The 16,729-nt window shown below is 38.1% G+C and overlaps 1 protein-coding gene across 7 annotated transcripts in view; it reads right to left on the bottom strand.

The window, feature by feature from the left end:
* Positions 1-2,946: 2,946 nt before the first annotated feature.
* IPO5 (importin 5) overlaps positions 2,947-16,729 on the bottom strand; it is a 69,362-nt gene continuing 55,579 nt past the window's right edge. For all 7 annotated transcript variants that reach the window (XM_034936872.3, XM_055096918.2, XM_055096919.2 and 4 more), the window contains 11 exons: positions 16,051-16,183; positions 15,840-15,961; positions 13,718-13,814; positions 11,860-12,032; positions 10,412-10,523; positions 10,272-10,327; positions 9,202-9,324; positions 7,323-7,542; positions 6,216-6,444; positions 4,893-5,034; positions 2,947-4,288 (listed from right to left, as the gene is read on the bottom strand). In XM_034936872.3, the coding sequence (XP_034792763.3) occupies positions 4,202-4,288; positions 4,893-5,034; positions 6,216-6,444; positions 7,323-7,542; positions 9,202-9,324; positions 10,272-10,327; positions 10,412-10,523; positions 11,860-12,032; positions 13,718-13,814; positions 15,840-15,961; positions 16,051-16,183 (1,494 nt within the window). In that variant the 3' untranslated portion in view covers positions 2,947-4,201. The remainder of the gene's footprint in view (positions 4,289-4,892; positions 5,035-6,215; positions 6,445-7,322; positions 7,543-9,201; positions 9,325-10,271; positions 10,328-10,411; positions 10,524-11,859; positions 12,033-13,717; positions 13,815-15,839; positions 15,962-16,050; positions 16,184-16,729) is intronic.

Raw genomic sequence — 16,729 nt, 5'->3', positions numbered from 1 at the left:
GGTGACAGAGGGAGACTCCATCTCAAAAAAAAAAAAAAAAAAAGTTTGCTTAAATTATCTGGAAGTATTAATAGAATTTAGGTGTAATTCTGATAGCTAATGCTTAATGTGCCTGGCTTCTAAATCCATCTGAACCCTCTATAAGGTATGTACTATTATTGTTCCCATTTTACAGAGAAGGAAACTAAGGCATACAGAGGTTAGGTAAGCTGAGTACATGGTAGACTGGGATTTTTTAACTGACACAGTGATTTGATTCAGAGGTCAGCAGCTATGGCTAGCCTGTCTTTGGTCAAGTTTCACTGGGATACAGCCAAACCCGTTTGTTTACTATGGTCCATGACTGCTTTCGCACTGCAACGGCTAAGCGGTTTGTGAGACCCTATAACTTGCAAACACATACTTGTTCGGTGACGAGTGCTAAAATATTTACTATCTCGAACTTAGAGAACACATTTGCCAACCTCTGGTCTTAACCATACAGCACCATGGTCTTTTAAGGTGCACCTTAGGATCACAGGAGCAAGTTGTCGGGCTGATCCAAACTCTTACATTTTCTACCCATCTGTTGCAAAACTTTTAGGGGAAATAGGGGAACTAATTTCTGATTCATATCAAGTGGCACTATTCTGGTTTCCATTACAATCTGAATGCTAGTCAAGAGGACAGAAATGATAGATCAATCAAAAGGAAATACACAATGAAAGCTCCTGAATCATGAAAGAACAGATTTCAGAATTATACTCTGCTGCCTTAGTGGAATTTAGAAAAAAATTTTTGTAATGTTTTACAAAAAATTATATTGTACCACTTTTGGATTCATTGAGAAGTGACTAATATAGCTATAATTTATCTTTAAAATGTTTGTATTCATCCAAATATAATAAATACATAGAAATAATCAGCCCAAATGTTGTCTGGCATACACTCTAAGGGGTACAGCTGTGTGGGGAAAAAAGGGTGTAAGTCTAGGGCAGGATGTTGTTAGAATTAACCCCTGCTCCTCAGCATCACCATTCAGAAGTTCCAAGTGCTGGAAATAAATATTCATGCTTCCTCCCAAGTGTGATGTGCATACATTGCGGGTCATTCACTTTCTTCTTCTAAAATAGTGGTACTCATACTTTTAGGGCCGAGAAAGAAAATCTGCTTAGGAATAGCAAACATGGCAGGTTTTGGCTGTTAATCTTTTGTGGCAAAGAAGGTTAAGAGAAGCAAAGTGATTTCATTTTTTATTTTTATTTGAGATGGAGTCTCACCCAGTTGCCCAGGCTGGAGTGCAATGGCACAATCTCGGCTCACTGCAACCTCTGCCTCCCAGGTTCAAGTGATTCTCCTGCCTCGGCCTCTGGAGTAGCTATGATTACAGGTGCCTGCCACCACACCTGGCTACTTTTTGTATTTTTAGTAGAGATGTGGTTTCACCATGTTGGCCAGGCTGGTCTCCAACTCCTGACCTCAGGTGATCCGCCTGCCTTGGCCTCCCAAAGTGCTGGGATTACAGGCGTGAGCCACCGCGCCCGACCTGCAAAGTGATTTCTGTGCAACACAGAAAACTGACCCAACAATCCTCCTAGGCAGAATGAAGCAGTTATTAAAACATCTAGCTAGCTCCTTAGCCTTTCACGTTGCTTAAACAGGCACTCACTCAAAAGATGAGATCATAAAAACATAATGCTTGCAAGACTGTAAGTAAGCACCCCCCTTATTTATTATCAGACCAGGTGCACCAAGACCATTTATTTGCTTATGTCTTTACTGATGGTTCTGTCAAACTACAACTCCAGAGTTATAAGGTTGCCTCTCATTACAGAAGTGTCCATTAGCTTTAAGACAATTTTACTTTTCTTTAAAGATACAGCATTTAAAAAATACTCCAAATTGAGTTATGCCAAAGTTTCTAACACTTGTGCGTGTAACTTCTTTGTTACAAAATTCCCAGAAAATGTAAGAGCCACACACATTTTTCCCCTCCAGAAATAGCTTGCATTTATAAACAATATATATCACTTGCTGACATGCAAGACCCCTAAATTTGGTACAAAAGCCAAGAAAAAACTCCACGGATTTTCATCTTGCATAGACAGAATGAGGTATTAAAAATGCTTCTGCAGGTCCTTTCAAAGAATTGTTAGTTCACGATACATCTCACAGTTAGTTCTGAGCTCTGGATTTCAGAATCATGTCACACTAACAGCATTTATTACCAACCTTCCCTATTAACTTGATTCAACTCCAATTACCTCTTTGCTTTTCTGCTTTTATCAAGGAGGATGCTGCCAGTCTGCATCTAACAGAGCGCTTCTTTCAGAGCTCTTAGAACCCTGCTGTAAGTACATCTCAGATACTAACGGTAGCTGACAATACCACTAGTGTTAAACTGGAAGGTAGGAGGTTCTTGCTCCCAAAGTGCTTAGCATAGTGCCCAGCAAACACTAGGTTCTCCCAAAAAACATCTTCTGACCACACTGTCATCTGAAATTCTGCAGGTGTGCCATGTTTTTAACATGTTTCTTTTCTGCAAGTGTAGTAATAAAGTGTAGTAATAATTTAAATTAAAAAAAGCCTACATTGCTCTAGCTGATTGGCATCAGTACATGAATCGGCTTTGCAGATGCTACATAAGAAAGCAGAAAGGGGTTGTCTTGACACACTTTTTACTCCAATTCCCATTTTTTTCTCCCAAGGAATACAGGCTATAAAGCTCCAAATATTACCACACATTACAAGAGCCCACAGGTATTCATCCACTGAACACAAGGACTGCGCAGGCGGAGTCATTTAATATGCTGCTTTGCTAGATTCGGAAGCCTCCGGGCAATGGTGTTGTGCTGCAAACGTAAAATATATTTGAAGGGCATCTGCTAACAAGGAAACCATCTGTATGTAATCCATTCTATTTTCTATTCCATTTCAGATTTAGTTTTAATAAAGTAATACAAATCATTTAAAGAAAAAACCTTTAATTTAAAATTCTGATCTATGCATAAAATTCATTTTTATATCACGGTTAAATTTAGTACAAACTATAAAAATGTTAACACTGAAGTTTTCAACAGAAGTCTATTAAGATGCCTTAGAAAAATTAAACAACAGCAAGTCATTTACTGCTATGAGGTTAATACATAAAGAAACATTCACACATTTTACTGAAATTTTCAGTAAATAACTTTAGCCATAATACTTATAATTAAAAGTTCAAAAGTTGTGTGTGGCTCTACAGCAATTATAATTTGCAATGAGAACATTAAGCCAAATCTTTTTGAGCTGATCAGAACAATCTTAGCTACAAAATTGGTTGAAATTTGCAAACCTTAAAAAGAACACCAATTGTGAATGGAATAGGTATCATAACTTAGCTTAAAGTGGAAGATGGTAAAAACTCGATGCTTAAGTCTGAATTGCACAAGGAAAATATTAGGGGAAAAAACACTCAGCTATTACTGATAGCTATTACTTTAAAAAAATATTAGATCATTCTTATATTAAAAACATGAAATGAATCCAAGCCAGACAGTACTGAGTTTTTACACAAGCCTCTTTTGTATTCAATGTTGTTTATTGAGGAGTGAATGAGAGACTACTGCCAGACATGCCAATGACACTTCACATTCAAGGGCTGGAAGCTGGAAAGCTTCCCGACTGAGTCACTGTATAAGCCTTCTGGGAAAAAGAACCAAAGTGACATCAAATATGCCATCTTCATGCTTGTTGTCTGTCATCAGTTTTTTTCAACTTTTGGGTCTACTGGTTTGCTGGGTAGTAGGCTTCTTTCTACCCTACAGAAAGACTCACACTCCAATTCACAATGAACACTGAATGCAGAGCAATTTGTGTGAACACACATCTACGCTGAGTAACTGTTCTTAAAGCTGTTTTTCCTTAAATTTCCTTATGTCTAACGAGACAAATTAATTTGATTTCCCTTTCCCCTTCAGGTGGGCAGGTTATACCAATAGAAAAATACTCTTCAGTGCTAGCTACCGCAGGGCTTCCAGGAACTCCTTCAGTGGTCTGGTAGAAATCCATGGAAACTCCATTCTGCAACACAGCGCTGCTCTTCCTGCTTGTGGCTCTCCAGAAGAATGGCCTACACACAACACTACCGATCTCTTTTGCTCAAAAACAAAACAAAGAAACCTAAACGAAAGGGTAAGCGTTTATTTGGAGTTAGTTTTCTGGTGGGTGACATTAAGGCCCTTCACGCAGAGTTCAGGAGCTCCTGAATGGCGGCCTGCTGCTCAGGACTGAGCTGTGCTATGCACTCAGTCCACAGTCCTCCAGAAGTCTAGGGAAAGAAACATTTTCACAGACTTAGACAGGACGAAATGCTCATTTGGAAGGATTTTAATCATCATCATAGGTAGACTGTAATAATGGCAAAATACCTTCTCCCTAGGTAGATTATTTTGATGAGTATCATTGTAAAAGCAAGAAATCTGTTCATTTTTTTAAAGTTCATTTCATTTCTAGTAAGTTTTCTTCATTTTTGCACTGAAAAAGCTACACTAAGCAGGTAACATCTTAAAGTAACCCATATACCACATGAATATAGGAAGTAAAAATCATATAAAGTTTTTTGGCAGATGACAAGTTATTATTAAATCTTGTTTTTTTTTCTTCAGATAGGCAGAAAAACTACACATAAGCTTGTGTTAAGCACCAACTGGTAAGCTCAAAATGTCCTAAGATGAAGGTTTTAATTCTAATAAATAATAAGTACATATGGATGGATTACATTAAGTATAATCCATTTGAGGCTTGGAGACAAGAGACTGAAAATATAAAAATAAAATTCCTTAGCTCATTAGATTTCTAGTTTCTTCTCATAGAGGACTACAAAGAAAAAAAGGTTTTATCTCCCCCTCCCCAATTCAACCAAATCAGCTTACCTGTACTTGGCGAACGACATTGGCCAGACGTTTGGCACAAGGATCTTCATGTTTAATTGCCTCGTGCATTTCTCCTTCTGCAATTATACTGAATATTTTGGGCAGATTGGTATTGTTTGGGCCAAGAACAATTGGATGATTACTGACAAATGAGAAGAAAACCTTAGTAAGTGAAATTTATAAGGAGAAATATGATTATGTGTTCACTAAAATCAATGGCCTTTTAAATTCAGTAGGAAGAAAACCAGCCAATCTTATATATGAACTCTTTAGTTTCTTTCTACATAAATTTGAAAAAAAAAATATTGGGCTCATCTCTCAGGATTGTTTTAAGGGCCAAACAACAGAATGCTCTAAATACCTTATAAATAATTTGTGATGTGTTAAAAAAATGTTTTGTATTATTAAGAATAAGTTTAACACAAGTTTTATTTTGCTACTACAAAATAGCTTCTAAAATAACTCTGAAGTTCAAAAAAATTATGTAAACATTTCAAGAATAAACTGGGAAATAAACTCAGGCAAGTTTAATGGGAAAAAACCTGACAGCGAATTTAAGAATTCTAGTCTTTGTCACTAAGAGAATTTCAGAGTAGTCGTTTCCAAGGAAGATGATCAAATAGCATGATTAAGACCTGGTCATTTCAGATGTAGGAGCAGGTCAGGAGTATGTAGTCTGCAGGATGGCTGTTACATTCCTTAATGATATGGTCAGTGGAAGACTCAAACCCATTTCTTATGTGAACCTGAACTTAAACAAGTATGGAGAATATACCTGTTGGCCCATTGCTACAATAGTGGCAGTGGTTGTAGCCCTTGAATTTATTCATAACCTAAAAATAATAATAGCGACAGAGCTTAGATCTGACTGATATTTGGGGGGAACTTGGACTTAGAAAACAGACACTAAACAACATTCCCTTAGGCTGGGTTTGGTGGCTCATGCCTGTAATCCCAGCACTTTGGGAGGCTGAGGTGGGAGGATCTCTTGAGGCCAAGAGTTTGAGACCTGCCTGTGCAAAACGGTTAAGACCTTGTCGCTACCAAAAAAATTTAAAAACAAAGAAATAAATAATTAAAGTGCCTCATCTGTTGGATCTAATTTCATAAAGAATAACTCAAAATTAGACCTTATTATAAGGGCAATGTTAACTGTGATATGGTTTCTTAATATGATTTATAAAGACAGCACTATTATAAACCTATACAACTGAGGACTGTGCAGAGATCATGTGGTTAAACCTTAAAAGACTGATGTTAGGCAAGAAAAACCAGGAAGCACTGTGGAGGAGAAGGAAATAAGGTCACAGTCTGCTTTCCTACCTTTCAATCAGGTCACACAGATAATTGAAAGTCTGAACAGCTTCTTCTTTATCTTCATGTAGTGGAAGCCAAGACAACCAGTGTGGAAGGACCTCTTCAACGTTTACACAGTCAGGCTTGAACTTCATGATTTTCCCTACTGCTGAGATGCAGTTCTCTGTAGCATTGACATTTTCTTTGGTCTTAGAATCCGCAGACTGAATAACTCTTACCAGCAGGGGAAGTGCTTCTAAAATAAGCATTTGAAAGAAGTTCAGCTAAAACCTCACATTTTCATGCAAATGAATATATGTATTTTTGTATTTGGTTCAGATATTGATTATGGTAAAGAAATGTTAAAGTGTATGGGAAGTGTTGTCTTCTTGGCTATGTCATTACAGAATGGCAACAGAGGGGGGACTGCCCCAGCATGGACAGGAGCACTAGCCCTCTACTAACTTAGAGACCCAGAGAGATTAGTGGCCTCCAGATTTACAGTACTCATCACATCACCCGAGGGTCCTTAAACTTTAAAAGCTGCCTAACTATATTCCCCAGTAAGTTTTAAAAGTCCTATTCTGCCAGGTGTGGTGGCTCACGCCTGTAATCTCAGCACTTTGGGAGGCTGAGGTGGGCCGATCACGAGGTCAGGAGATCGAGACCATCCTGGCTAACATGGTGAAACCCCATCTCTACTAAAAATAGAAAAAATTAGCCAGGCGTGGTGGCATGCGCCTGTAGTCCCAGCTACTCAGGAGGCTGAAGCAGAATTGCTTGAACCCGGGAGGCGGAGGTTGCAGTGAGCCGAGATCATGCCACTGCACTCCAGCCTGGGTCTCAATTAAAGAAAAAAAAAAAAAAGTCCTATTCTAAGGCTGTTGTATATTGCCAAAACGCAAGGAGAAATGCACCCTGGAAGGCTGGGGGCAGGGGATGTCTTTGATTCTATTTCTATGAGAATAAATCATCTTTTTATCATCTAAAATCCTAAATGCTACAGATGAGATGTCTGAAAACAGACTACAGCAGAAATAGGCAAATAATGTTTGGGAGTGTGGTAAAGAGAGTAAAGTAGGGATTCACAGGATGTCTGGAATGAAATGCACGTAACTGAATAAGCAAAGGTACCTGTACAAAAAGGGCGATAATTATCTCCACCATACTGTGCCATGACTCCCAGGCCATATGCAGCTGCTTGCCTGACTTCTGGGCTGTTGTCACATACATATTGGAGCATTGGTCTTAAGAAATATTCTGCATATTTAAATGAGGCTGGACTACAGTGTTCTATGACATCATCAAAGATGCATAATCCCCATTGTCTGTCTGGCCATGGTCTATGTGGACACTACAAAAGAAATTCTCTTTTAAGCTTCAAATACTGGTGTACACAAAGAATGTAAAGAAATATTCACTATAGACTATCTGCTTACATTGATATTCCTGATACAGGCAAAAGAAAAAAGAAAACATAGTAACAACCACTTCTTGTGACCAACGATATTCAATCAAATACACAGATTTAATAAAATTTAGGTTTCAAAGACTTGTATGATTTGTTACAGAACTCTACAATCTGACACTATCACACAGAAGAACTGACAGTGGAAGCATTGTATATAAATTTACTTTGTAAAAAAGACAATGGTAATGCTACATTAAAAAAATACAATAATAATAAAAGCTGCAAAGATCTTAACTTACAGCATTTATTCAACAGGCTAAGTCATGTGTGCCCGAATCTTTTAAAAAATGTACTGCACTACTTAATACAATAAAATGCAAAATTGAAAGCCAAAAAGAAAAATTCCAAACATCTGATGATAGCTGCTAATTTATAATATATTTTTTAAAAACCGAATACACAGCCAGGCGAAGTGGCTCACGCCTGTAATCCTAGCACTTTAGGAGGCCAAAGTGGGCGGATCACAAGGTCAGGAGGTTGAGACCAGTCTGGCCGATATGGTGAAACCCCATCTCTACTAAAAACCCAACAAAAAAACACAACTAAAAATACAAAAAAACAAAACAAACAAAAAAACTGAATACACATAGGCCATTATATGATGTGTTGATGTAGGTCCATAACGGAAACACATGTATCTACTACTGTGATGGGGGGTGTTAATGGTGCTGAGGCCATGCACGCACAGGGGCAGAGGCACATGGGAAATCTCTGTACCTCCTGTTCAATTTGGTTGTGAATCTAAAACTGCTTTAAAATAGGAAGTGTAGGCCTGGGCGCAGTGGCTCATGCCTGTAATCTCAGCACTTTGGGAGGCCGAGGCGGGTGGATCACTAGGTCAGGAGTTGGAGACCAGCCTGGTCAACATGGTGAAACCCCATCTCTACTAAAATACAAAAAATTCGTCGGGTGTGGTGGCGTGCGTCTGAATTGCTTGAACCCAGAAGGCGGAGGTTGCAGTGAGCCGAGATTGCACCACTGCACTCCAGCCTGGGCGACAGAGCAAGACTCCATCTTGAGGAAAACAAACAAACAAACAAACAAACAAACAAAAAAAGTCTATAAAACATTTAAAAAAAAATCAAATATAAGGGTGAGAGAAGGTAAAAAAAAAATATATATATATATATATATATATATATACACATATAAGCCCATTATCCATAATCCATGATTGCTGGTAGTACATAACAAAGATAATTGAATTATCTATGGTCCACTAAAAAAGAAGTAACCATTCTGTTTCCTTTTATTAATTTAGGAGGACACAGATAATCTGAAATAATAAAAAAAATCACTTGTATATCTTTCAGATGTGTTAGAACTGAATTGGCCTATGGAAAACCAAGTTAGGAATCTTCAAGCATATAATGAATGAGAAAATATCCAGGGTAATGCAGTCAACTTGATAAAATCAAAGATGTACAATGGAAACAATCATTTCTGAGACCCATTTTAACTTCAAGCATTAGATTTTACGTTGCAGTGAAAAGAATTCCAGGTAAACTACGCAAAACAACTATTAAGAGAGGTAACACTTACAATGAGGTTGACAATTAATGGAAGCAGCTGTTCAAACCATGGTAACACCTTTTCTTTGTAGCTACTGAATATTGAGTGTAAAATATCTGACACTTTGGTCAGAATATAAACATCATTATCATCCTAAAAAAAACATACATATAAACACCCATATGGATTAAAAAGTATATTTTCTATTATCAATAATAACATTTATAAAAACCTTAAAAAATGCAGAAAATCAATTTCTCATTCCTGTTTTAAGGGTAAATCAAGAGTCTAGAGACCGGAGTAACCTTCAAGTGTGGGTTATCATGTCTCTTACTAATCAAAGGCCAGTCTTACCTCGAAAGACAAAGGTGTGTGGCAAGAACTGTATTTATTGCAAAGATTTTCCTTGGAACATACTTAAAATAGATGGGTTGAAAAATTATCTCTAATTTCTACATTCTGAAACAAAGGTGTTTTCACTATTTTTACTTTGTTTTCAGCAGAATAATCCTCATTTCGGGGTGGATGGTGGGGAGAATGGGGTCTCGCTGTTAGTGGCAATTTGGGCCTACAAGCATGTGGGCACCTTCAGGAAGCTGGTACTACCTACAGGGTAGCACTGGCCCACCAAGTGGCCACATATGAGATGCTGGACTCTAAACACACAATGAAGTATGCTTGACAGTCCTAGGTGGTTTGATGAGAGAACTAAGTAACATGGTGAAAAAGGCCCCAGACCGTCAACAGTGTGACTCTAGGCAATCATTTAACACTGGAATTTTAGGTTACTCATCTTTAATATAGTGAAAGCACCACAAAATACAAATGGTTGTTGTGAGCAGTATGTAAATGAACTAGGTAAACCTCAAGGTGTTTTGTTGAGTGAGGTATTACAACAAAATGCACATAGCACCAAAAGACATATCAGTTTAATTTCAAATTACTAATTCATAAATTAAGAGAGGAAATATATCTGACTCCTCTGCTAAAGACTGATAATTACATCAGAATGACAAGTCACATAAATCAGAAATTGAGGCATTTACAAGTCTTTCAGATGCAAGTGGTCACGTAAGTAAGTTCCAAAGGGAATAACTTACCTCATCTTGTAGTGACTCTTCGACCTGTTCATCATAGTCTTCATCTTGTCTTTTAACTAAAACACACCCAAATAAATGTTTTAAATGATTGCCAAGATGGTCAAGGATTATATTCAGAAATAAAAGCATGGAAAACTTACCTTGTCGTAATTCTTGATTTTTAAAATGTTCTTCAAGCTTTGCTTTCAATATACCTCCCAGTTCTTCAAAGTGTTCATTATTAAGGCATCCATCTCCCATTACTTCAATGCACTAATGAGGTTGAGGAAAGAAAGCAATCCATAAGATTTGGGGTGTTTGGAGTCCAAAGTTAAACTCCACTAAGAATCACATGGAAAAATGAATACAGTTCAGTATCCTGAAAGATTATTTACATATGCTTAGCTTGTATTTGTTAGAATGACAGCATTTTAGAGATTGGAGTTAGAAAAAAATATTTTCTTTTGAACACTACTGAGCATACCTAGGTGCCAGGCATCATGCTTGGTACTGAGGATTCAAAGATGGAAAACACACACACACACACACACACACACACACACACACACACACACACACACAACCAGCTCCTAAGGAACACAATTGCTATATCCATACTCCGTATACACAACATACAAGAACATTGAAGGAAGGGCATTAGAGGTAGAAGAAATAAAATATAGGCAAAGGTATGGAAGCATGCTGTCTTTGGAAAATCAGAAGGAATTCTGAATTACAGGAGTGTAAATAAGGACATATAAAGATGCTGATAAACTGTAAATCTTCAATCAAGATTGGAGCAAACTAGAGTTGTGCAAAATGGGAGTGACACTGTATGAGAAAGGAAGTGACTCAATGAAGAGGAAGGCAGTGCTTGAGGAAAGGAGAATGAACTGAGAGGAAAAGAAAGGAGACATCTGGAGTAGACCAAGTGAGGCTATTTCAATGGCATGAAAAAGAGATGGGGCAATGAAAAAAAAAAAAGAGAAGAATTGAGGAAAGTGGAAAGAACAGAAACTGGAGATGATACCCAAGCTTCTATAGTTGGATTATTAAGTGCAAGACTAAAATACTAGAGTATTCAGAATTTCTTCTCTTTTTCCAAAGAATGCATGCTTCCATGCTGCTGCCCATATCATTCCCTCTACCTATACTGCCCTTCCAAGGCAAATTTACCCTCTTTAAAACAAACATAATAATACCAAAATATTAAAACAAAAAATTTAACATTTTTATTTTTTAACAAATCATACACTACAGCATATAAAAATTTATTTAGCTGCCTTACATCTGTAATCCCAGCACTCTGGGAGGCCGAGGTGGATCACCTGAGGCCAGGAGTTTGAGACCTGAGGAACATCTACTAAAAATACACAAAGTAGCCAGGTGTGGTGGCGCATGCCTATAATCCCAACTACTTGGAAGGATGAGGCATGAGAATTGCTTGAACCCAGGAGGTGGAGGTTGCAGTGAGCTGCGATTGCGCCACTGCACTCCAGCCTGGGTGACAGAGCAATATCCTGTCTCAATTTTTTTTTTTTTTACTTTTAGCAAGACTAATAAATGAACATACAACCTTATACATATTTTTTAAGAGAAAAATATTCACCTTTGCAAAAGAATGCATTATTTCTGAGAGGACGTCTGAATCTGGTTCTGTACCAATGGCCTTAATTAGAGCATCACACATAAAATGCCACATCTGTGTGAGATACTCAGGACCACGGACTCTTGCACACTCCAGGAGAAGAGGCATGGATTCCGCTGCTGCCACTCGAACACGTTTCATTGTTAAGGAACCTCAAAAGACTGTTTATTATTTTGCTTAAATGTTAAAGGGTTCAATGCACTAAAAGGAGTGCTAGGCAACTTCTGTTTATCTAAGATACCCAAGAGCTTGTGTTAAATATAAAGCATGTATAAAAATAGAAAAGACATACCTCCTGTCTCCTCTGTCACCTGTAATAGTGGCAGGAATGAGTCCAGCAGCAGTGAAGGGCTGCCTATTGCTCAAATGTAAACCAAAATACAAAAATGACTATGGAAGGACCCATGACCATTAGCATGCCTTAAGCTGTACCTACCTCAAAACCTTAGGTACTATCTGTTTCTAATAAAAGCAACTGAAGTATTTCCCTGAAAAAAACCACCGAGGACCTCTTCCTATGCTGGCCTTTTCAGTTTTCAATAAAGATTAAATTGCCTTTCCCTATCTAATCTCATTTATAAAATAAGGTCTTGATAACTTCCTCTTAAAAGCAATCCCGCTTTGTCCTCTGGCATCCTGGGAAGTTAAGTCTTTGTTGGGTAAAAGCTGTCTTCTGTAAAGGATACCACTATAGGATACCGTAAAAGGAATGATGACAAACGGGCTTTGGAGTCAGAGAGATCTGGGTTTGTGTCTGTCTACCACTCTCGCGTGTAAAGGCATAAAAATGTACCGGAAAATATTAATTATGGCTATCATTATGTTGAGAAAGATATTGGAACGCAGATGTGGGTGGATCACCTGAGGTCAGGAGTTCGAGACCTGCCTGGCCAACGTGGTGAAAGCCCGTCTCTACTTAAAAACAAAAACAAACAAACAAAAAATACAAAAAATTAGCTGGGCATGGTAGCGCATGTCTGTGATCCCAGCTACTCAGGAGGCTGAGGCAGAAGAATCGCTTGAACTTGGGAGGTGGAGGTTGCAGTGAGCTAAGATCGTGCCATGCACTCTAGCCTGGGCAACAGAGTGAGACCCTGTGTCAAAAAAGAATGCAGATGTGCCAAGTGATGTTTCCCCGCAAAGGTGCTATCCACATTTGAAATGTAGGATTCTCACTGCTACAGAAAGCTGACCATCTATCAGTGGTTCTCTAATCTATTAAGACAGGTCTTGCCAGGCACAGTGCTCAGGCGTGTAATCCCATAACTTTGTGGGGCCAAGGCAGGAGGACTGCTTGAGCCCAGGAGTTTGAGACCAGCCTGGGCAACATAGGGAGACCTTATCTCTACAAAAAAAAAAAAAAAATCTAGCTGGGCTTGGTGTTGTGCACCTGGGTCCCAGCTACTTGGGAGGTTGTGGTTTCAGTGCGTCCTGATCACGCCACTGCACTCCAGCCTAGGTGACAGAGTGAGACACCATCTCTTAAAATAAAAGTCTTATTTTCTTAACGTTTACCAAAAGATATTTGGGGAAAGTAGCAACTATATATAATTGTAATCATTTGCTAATTATCCTTAAATCCTTAAGTGGGCCACAGAAAGCTGACAAACATAGGATAGGTCACGTTTTCTTTTTCATGTTTTGGCACAAGTGGAAACAAAGGCACATGCAGAGAACCGAGTTTATCACCTCAGAGTACACTTAGTGCAAATACAAACAATCATGGTGAAGTCTACTTCAGTCAACACTGTCTAATACTCCAAGAAACTACAAGTTTACTAAATCTAGACATGTTTTGTATTCAGAAGTTGTAGGATATCATCGTGGAAATAAAATTTCAGTAAAGGGACCATCAGTTTGACAACCTGTTCAGTGTACTCCACAAAGCCTTCCTTTAACTCCTTAGCATAGCAAACCTGTAACCAAAGTATTGGGAGGAAATAAAGATTCATGTTAGTCTTCAAGCATTAATATTAACAAACAGCAAAATCATAAGGACCATAGGAGGTTGTATTTTGACTAGAACTACATTTAAAGTTGCATGTAGAACTGTCAAATTAGTCTTCCAACTAAAAAGAGTCTTAAAAGAAGGGTCATGAAATGATTGTAGTATTGGTGAGTGACAAAAAGAAAAAAAAAAGGAAATTATTGTCGTATATATTGTCCCTTCAAAGGCTGGAATGATTTGTATTCCATTCAGCAAGTTTCAGCAATACATCAAACAAAATGTATCACTTAATTGAGGAAAAATCATTCTAAAAGATACAAAAAACCCTGAAACCATCAGTTAATTGAAGCATTTACTTTGCAAATCTGTAGAAAACGCTTCTGTTATTTTGTATTTTTAAAAAATCATGGCTGGGCACGGTGGCTCATGCTTGTAATCCCAGCACTTTGGGAGGCTGAGGCTGGTAGATCACGAGGTCAGGAGTTTGAGACCAGCCTGGCCAACACAGTGAAACCCCGTCTCTACTAAAAATACAAAAATTAGCCAGGCATGGTGGCGGGCGCCTGTAATGCCAGGTACTTGGGAGGCTGAGGCAGGAGAATCGCTTGAACCCAGGAGGTGGAGGTGGCAGTGAGCCGGGACGGCACCACTATACTCCAGCCTGGCTGACAGAGTTAGACGGATCACGAGGTCAGGAGTTCAAGACCAGCCTGGCCAACATGGTGAAAACCCGTCTCTACTAAAGATACAAAAAATTAGCCAGGCATGGTGGCGTGCGCCTGTAATCCTAGCTACTCGGGAGGTTAAGGCAGGAGAATCACTCGAACCCAGGAGACGGAGGCTGCAGTGAGCTGAGATCAAGCCATTGCACTCCAGCCTGAGTGACAGAGTAAGACTCTGTTTCAAAAAGCAAAAAAAAAAAAAAAAAACCCAAAAACCCAATTGTTTCATTCTCTTCTACTACATCTAAAGATTAATTCTGTTTAAAGATGTTATTATTTGTATTTGCTTTCCAGTTGAGAGAAAAAACCCACAAAAATCCGAAGTGTTTATAATTTATAGATACTAAGTATTGAAGATGACAATAAGAAATACATTAATTTCTAAAATCTAACTTTAAAAGTAAGTATTGGCCAGGTGCAGTGGCTCATGCCTGTAATCCCAGGTCATGGCAGGCGGATCACCTGAGGTCAGGAGTTGGAAACCAGCCTGGCCAAAATGGTGAAACCTCATCTCTACTAAAAATACAAAAAGTAGCCAGCTGTGGTGGCAGGCGCCTGTAATCCCAGCTACTCGGGAGGCTGAGGCAGGAGAATCAACTGAATGCCAGAGGTGGAGGTTGCAGTGAGTTGAGATCGTGCCACTGCACTCCAGCCTGGGTGAAAAAGAGAGACTCCACCTCAAAAAAAAAAAAAAAAAAAAAAAAAAAAGTATTATCCTTCACTTTAAAACGCATGCTCATAAAGAAAACAAAAAGAAAACTAGGAACTAAACACGCATATGCACACCACAAACACCATAAGGGATAATAACCGAACATTTTGATTTTCCTGCCATATCTGTTTTTTTACACAATTGAAATCATACAAGTTTTGTTTCACATTAAATAGCATGAACACACTTCTGTTCATTTGTTTAAAAAACATTCCATGGCCACCTACTATAGACTAAGAACAAAACCAACAAAAATCCTTCCCTCGTGTAGCTTATAAACTTTTTGTAATGGCTGTATATTACTCCAAGGCACAGTAATTTATCATTCATCTTCCCACTAACAGGAATTTGGGCTATTTGTTGTTTTTTGCTATTTAAAACAGCACTGATAATGAAAGGTTTATCCATACGATTTCTTTAAAATGGAAAGAAAACTTTACTTTTTAAGGAACATATTACTGGCTCTCCAAAGTAATTTCTTTAGCAGCTATTAAAAGCACTCATATGAAATGTATATAAGATGTAAAATAAAAGTTTAGTAAAAACAGTGCTCTCTTACCAACATCTGGCAAGCAGTTGATTTTTCTTCTAGTCCTGCAGTTTTAATACCAAAGCTTTGCTGATCTCCAAGGTTCACAAATTCCCAACCATCATCATCACTCATATTCTCCATGTCTTGGGCTATTAACGGAGAAGAAAACAAATGCATATGAAAAATAATAACAAAGAGAGAACTATTATAACCGATAGCTCCTTCTAAAGACACCTACTATCTAAAAGGGCTACTTCGGGCTTAATTGAAGCCGTCTTCATTAAAGGCCCCATAACCACTGGAAGGTATTGCTGAAATTCTTTTCCAAGGATTTTGCACATTCTGGCCCATGCTGAGATCATGTAAGAGATCTGGGGAAAAATTTTAAAATTAAAATAGATTAAAAAACAATGGGTAAACGTGATAAAGAAAGCCATTTCCTTATTTCATAGAAACAATGTTTTATTGATATGTTCACAGTACTTTAAGCAGTAAGAGCATTTCTAAAGGTTATGTACTTAAAAGGTTCAGAATCAATAATGAAATCCCTGTGAACTCACTACACTGGGATATGGACAGCAGGTGAGGCAAAACACAAAGACCAGAACCTTGGGTATTTCTTTCTACTTTCAGTAAGTGATAATGGTTTTCTTTCTTAGCATCTGAATCATCTAAATGAAACTAATCACCTAAACAAAATCAAACATTTCATCAACTCCCAGTTATAAATTTTTTGAAGACAGAAATGTATTTTATCTGACTCTGTATCCCTATTGCCTGCCACTCCATTCATTAAACATTTATTAAAACCCAAGAAACAAAACATCCTTTTCTCTTAGCTGTTATAATTTTCTCATAAGTGGCTGAGTATATTTAAAACACCTCTTCTCCTATTACTGTGTTTACACAGACTTTAT

The sequence above is a fragment of the Pan paniscus genome, chromosome 14 (assembly GCF_029289425.2).
Source record: "Pan paniscus chromosome 14, NHGRI_mPanPan1-v2.0_pri, whole genome shotgun sequence".
Lineage (NCBI taxonomy): Eukaryota > Metazoa > Chordata > Mammalia > Primates > Hominidae > Pan > Pan paniscus.
This window is presented reverse-complemented; position numbering and strand designations above follow the sequence as displayed.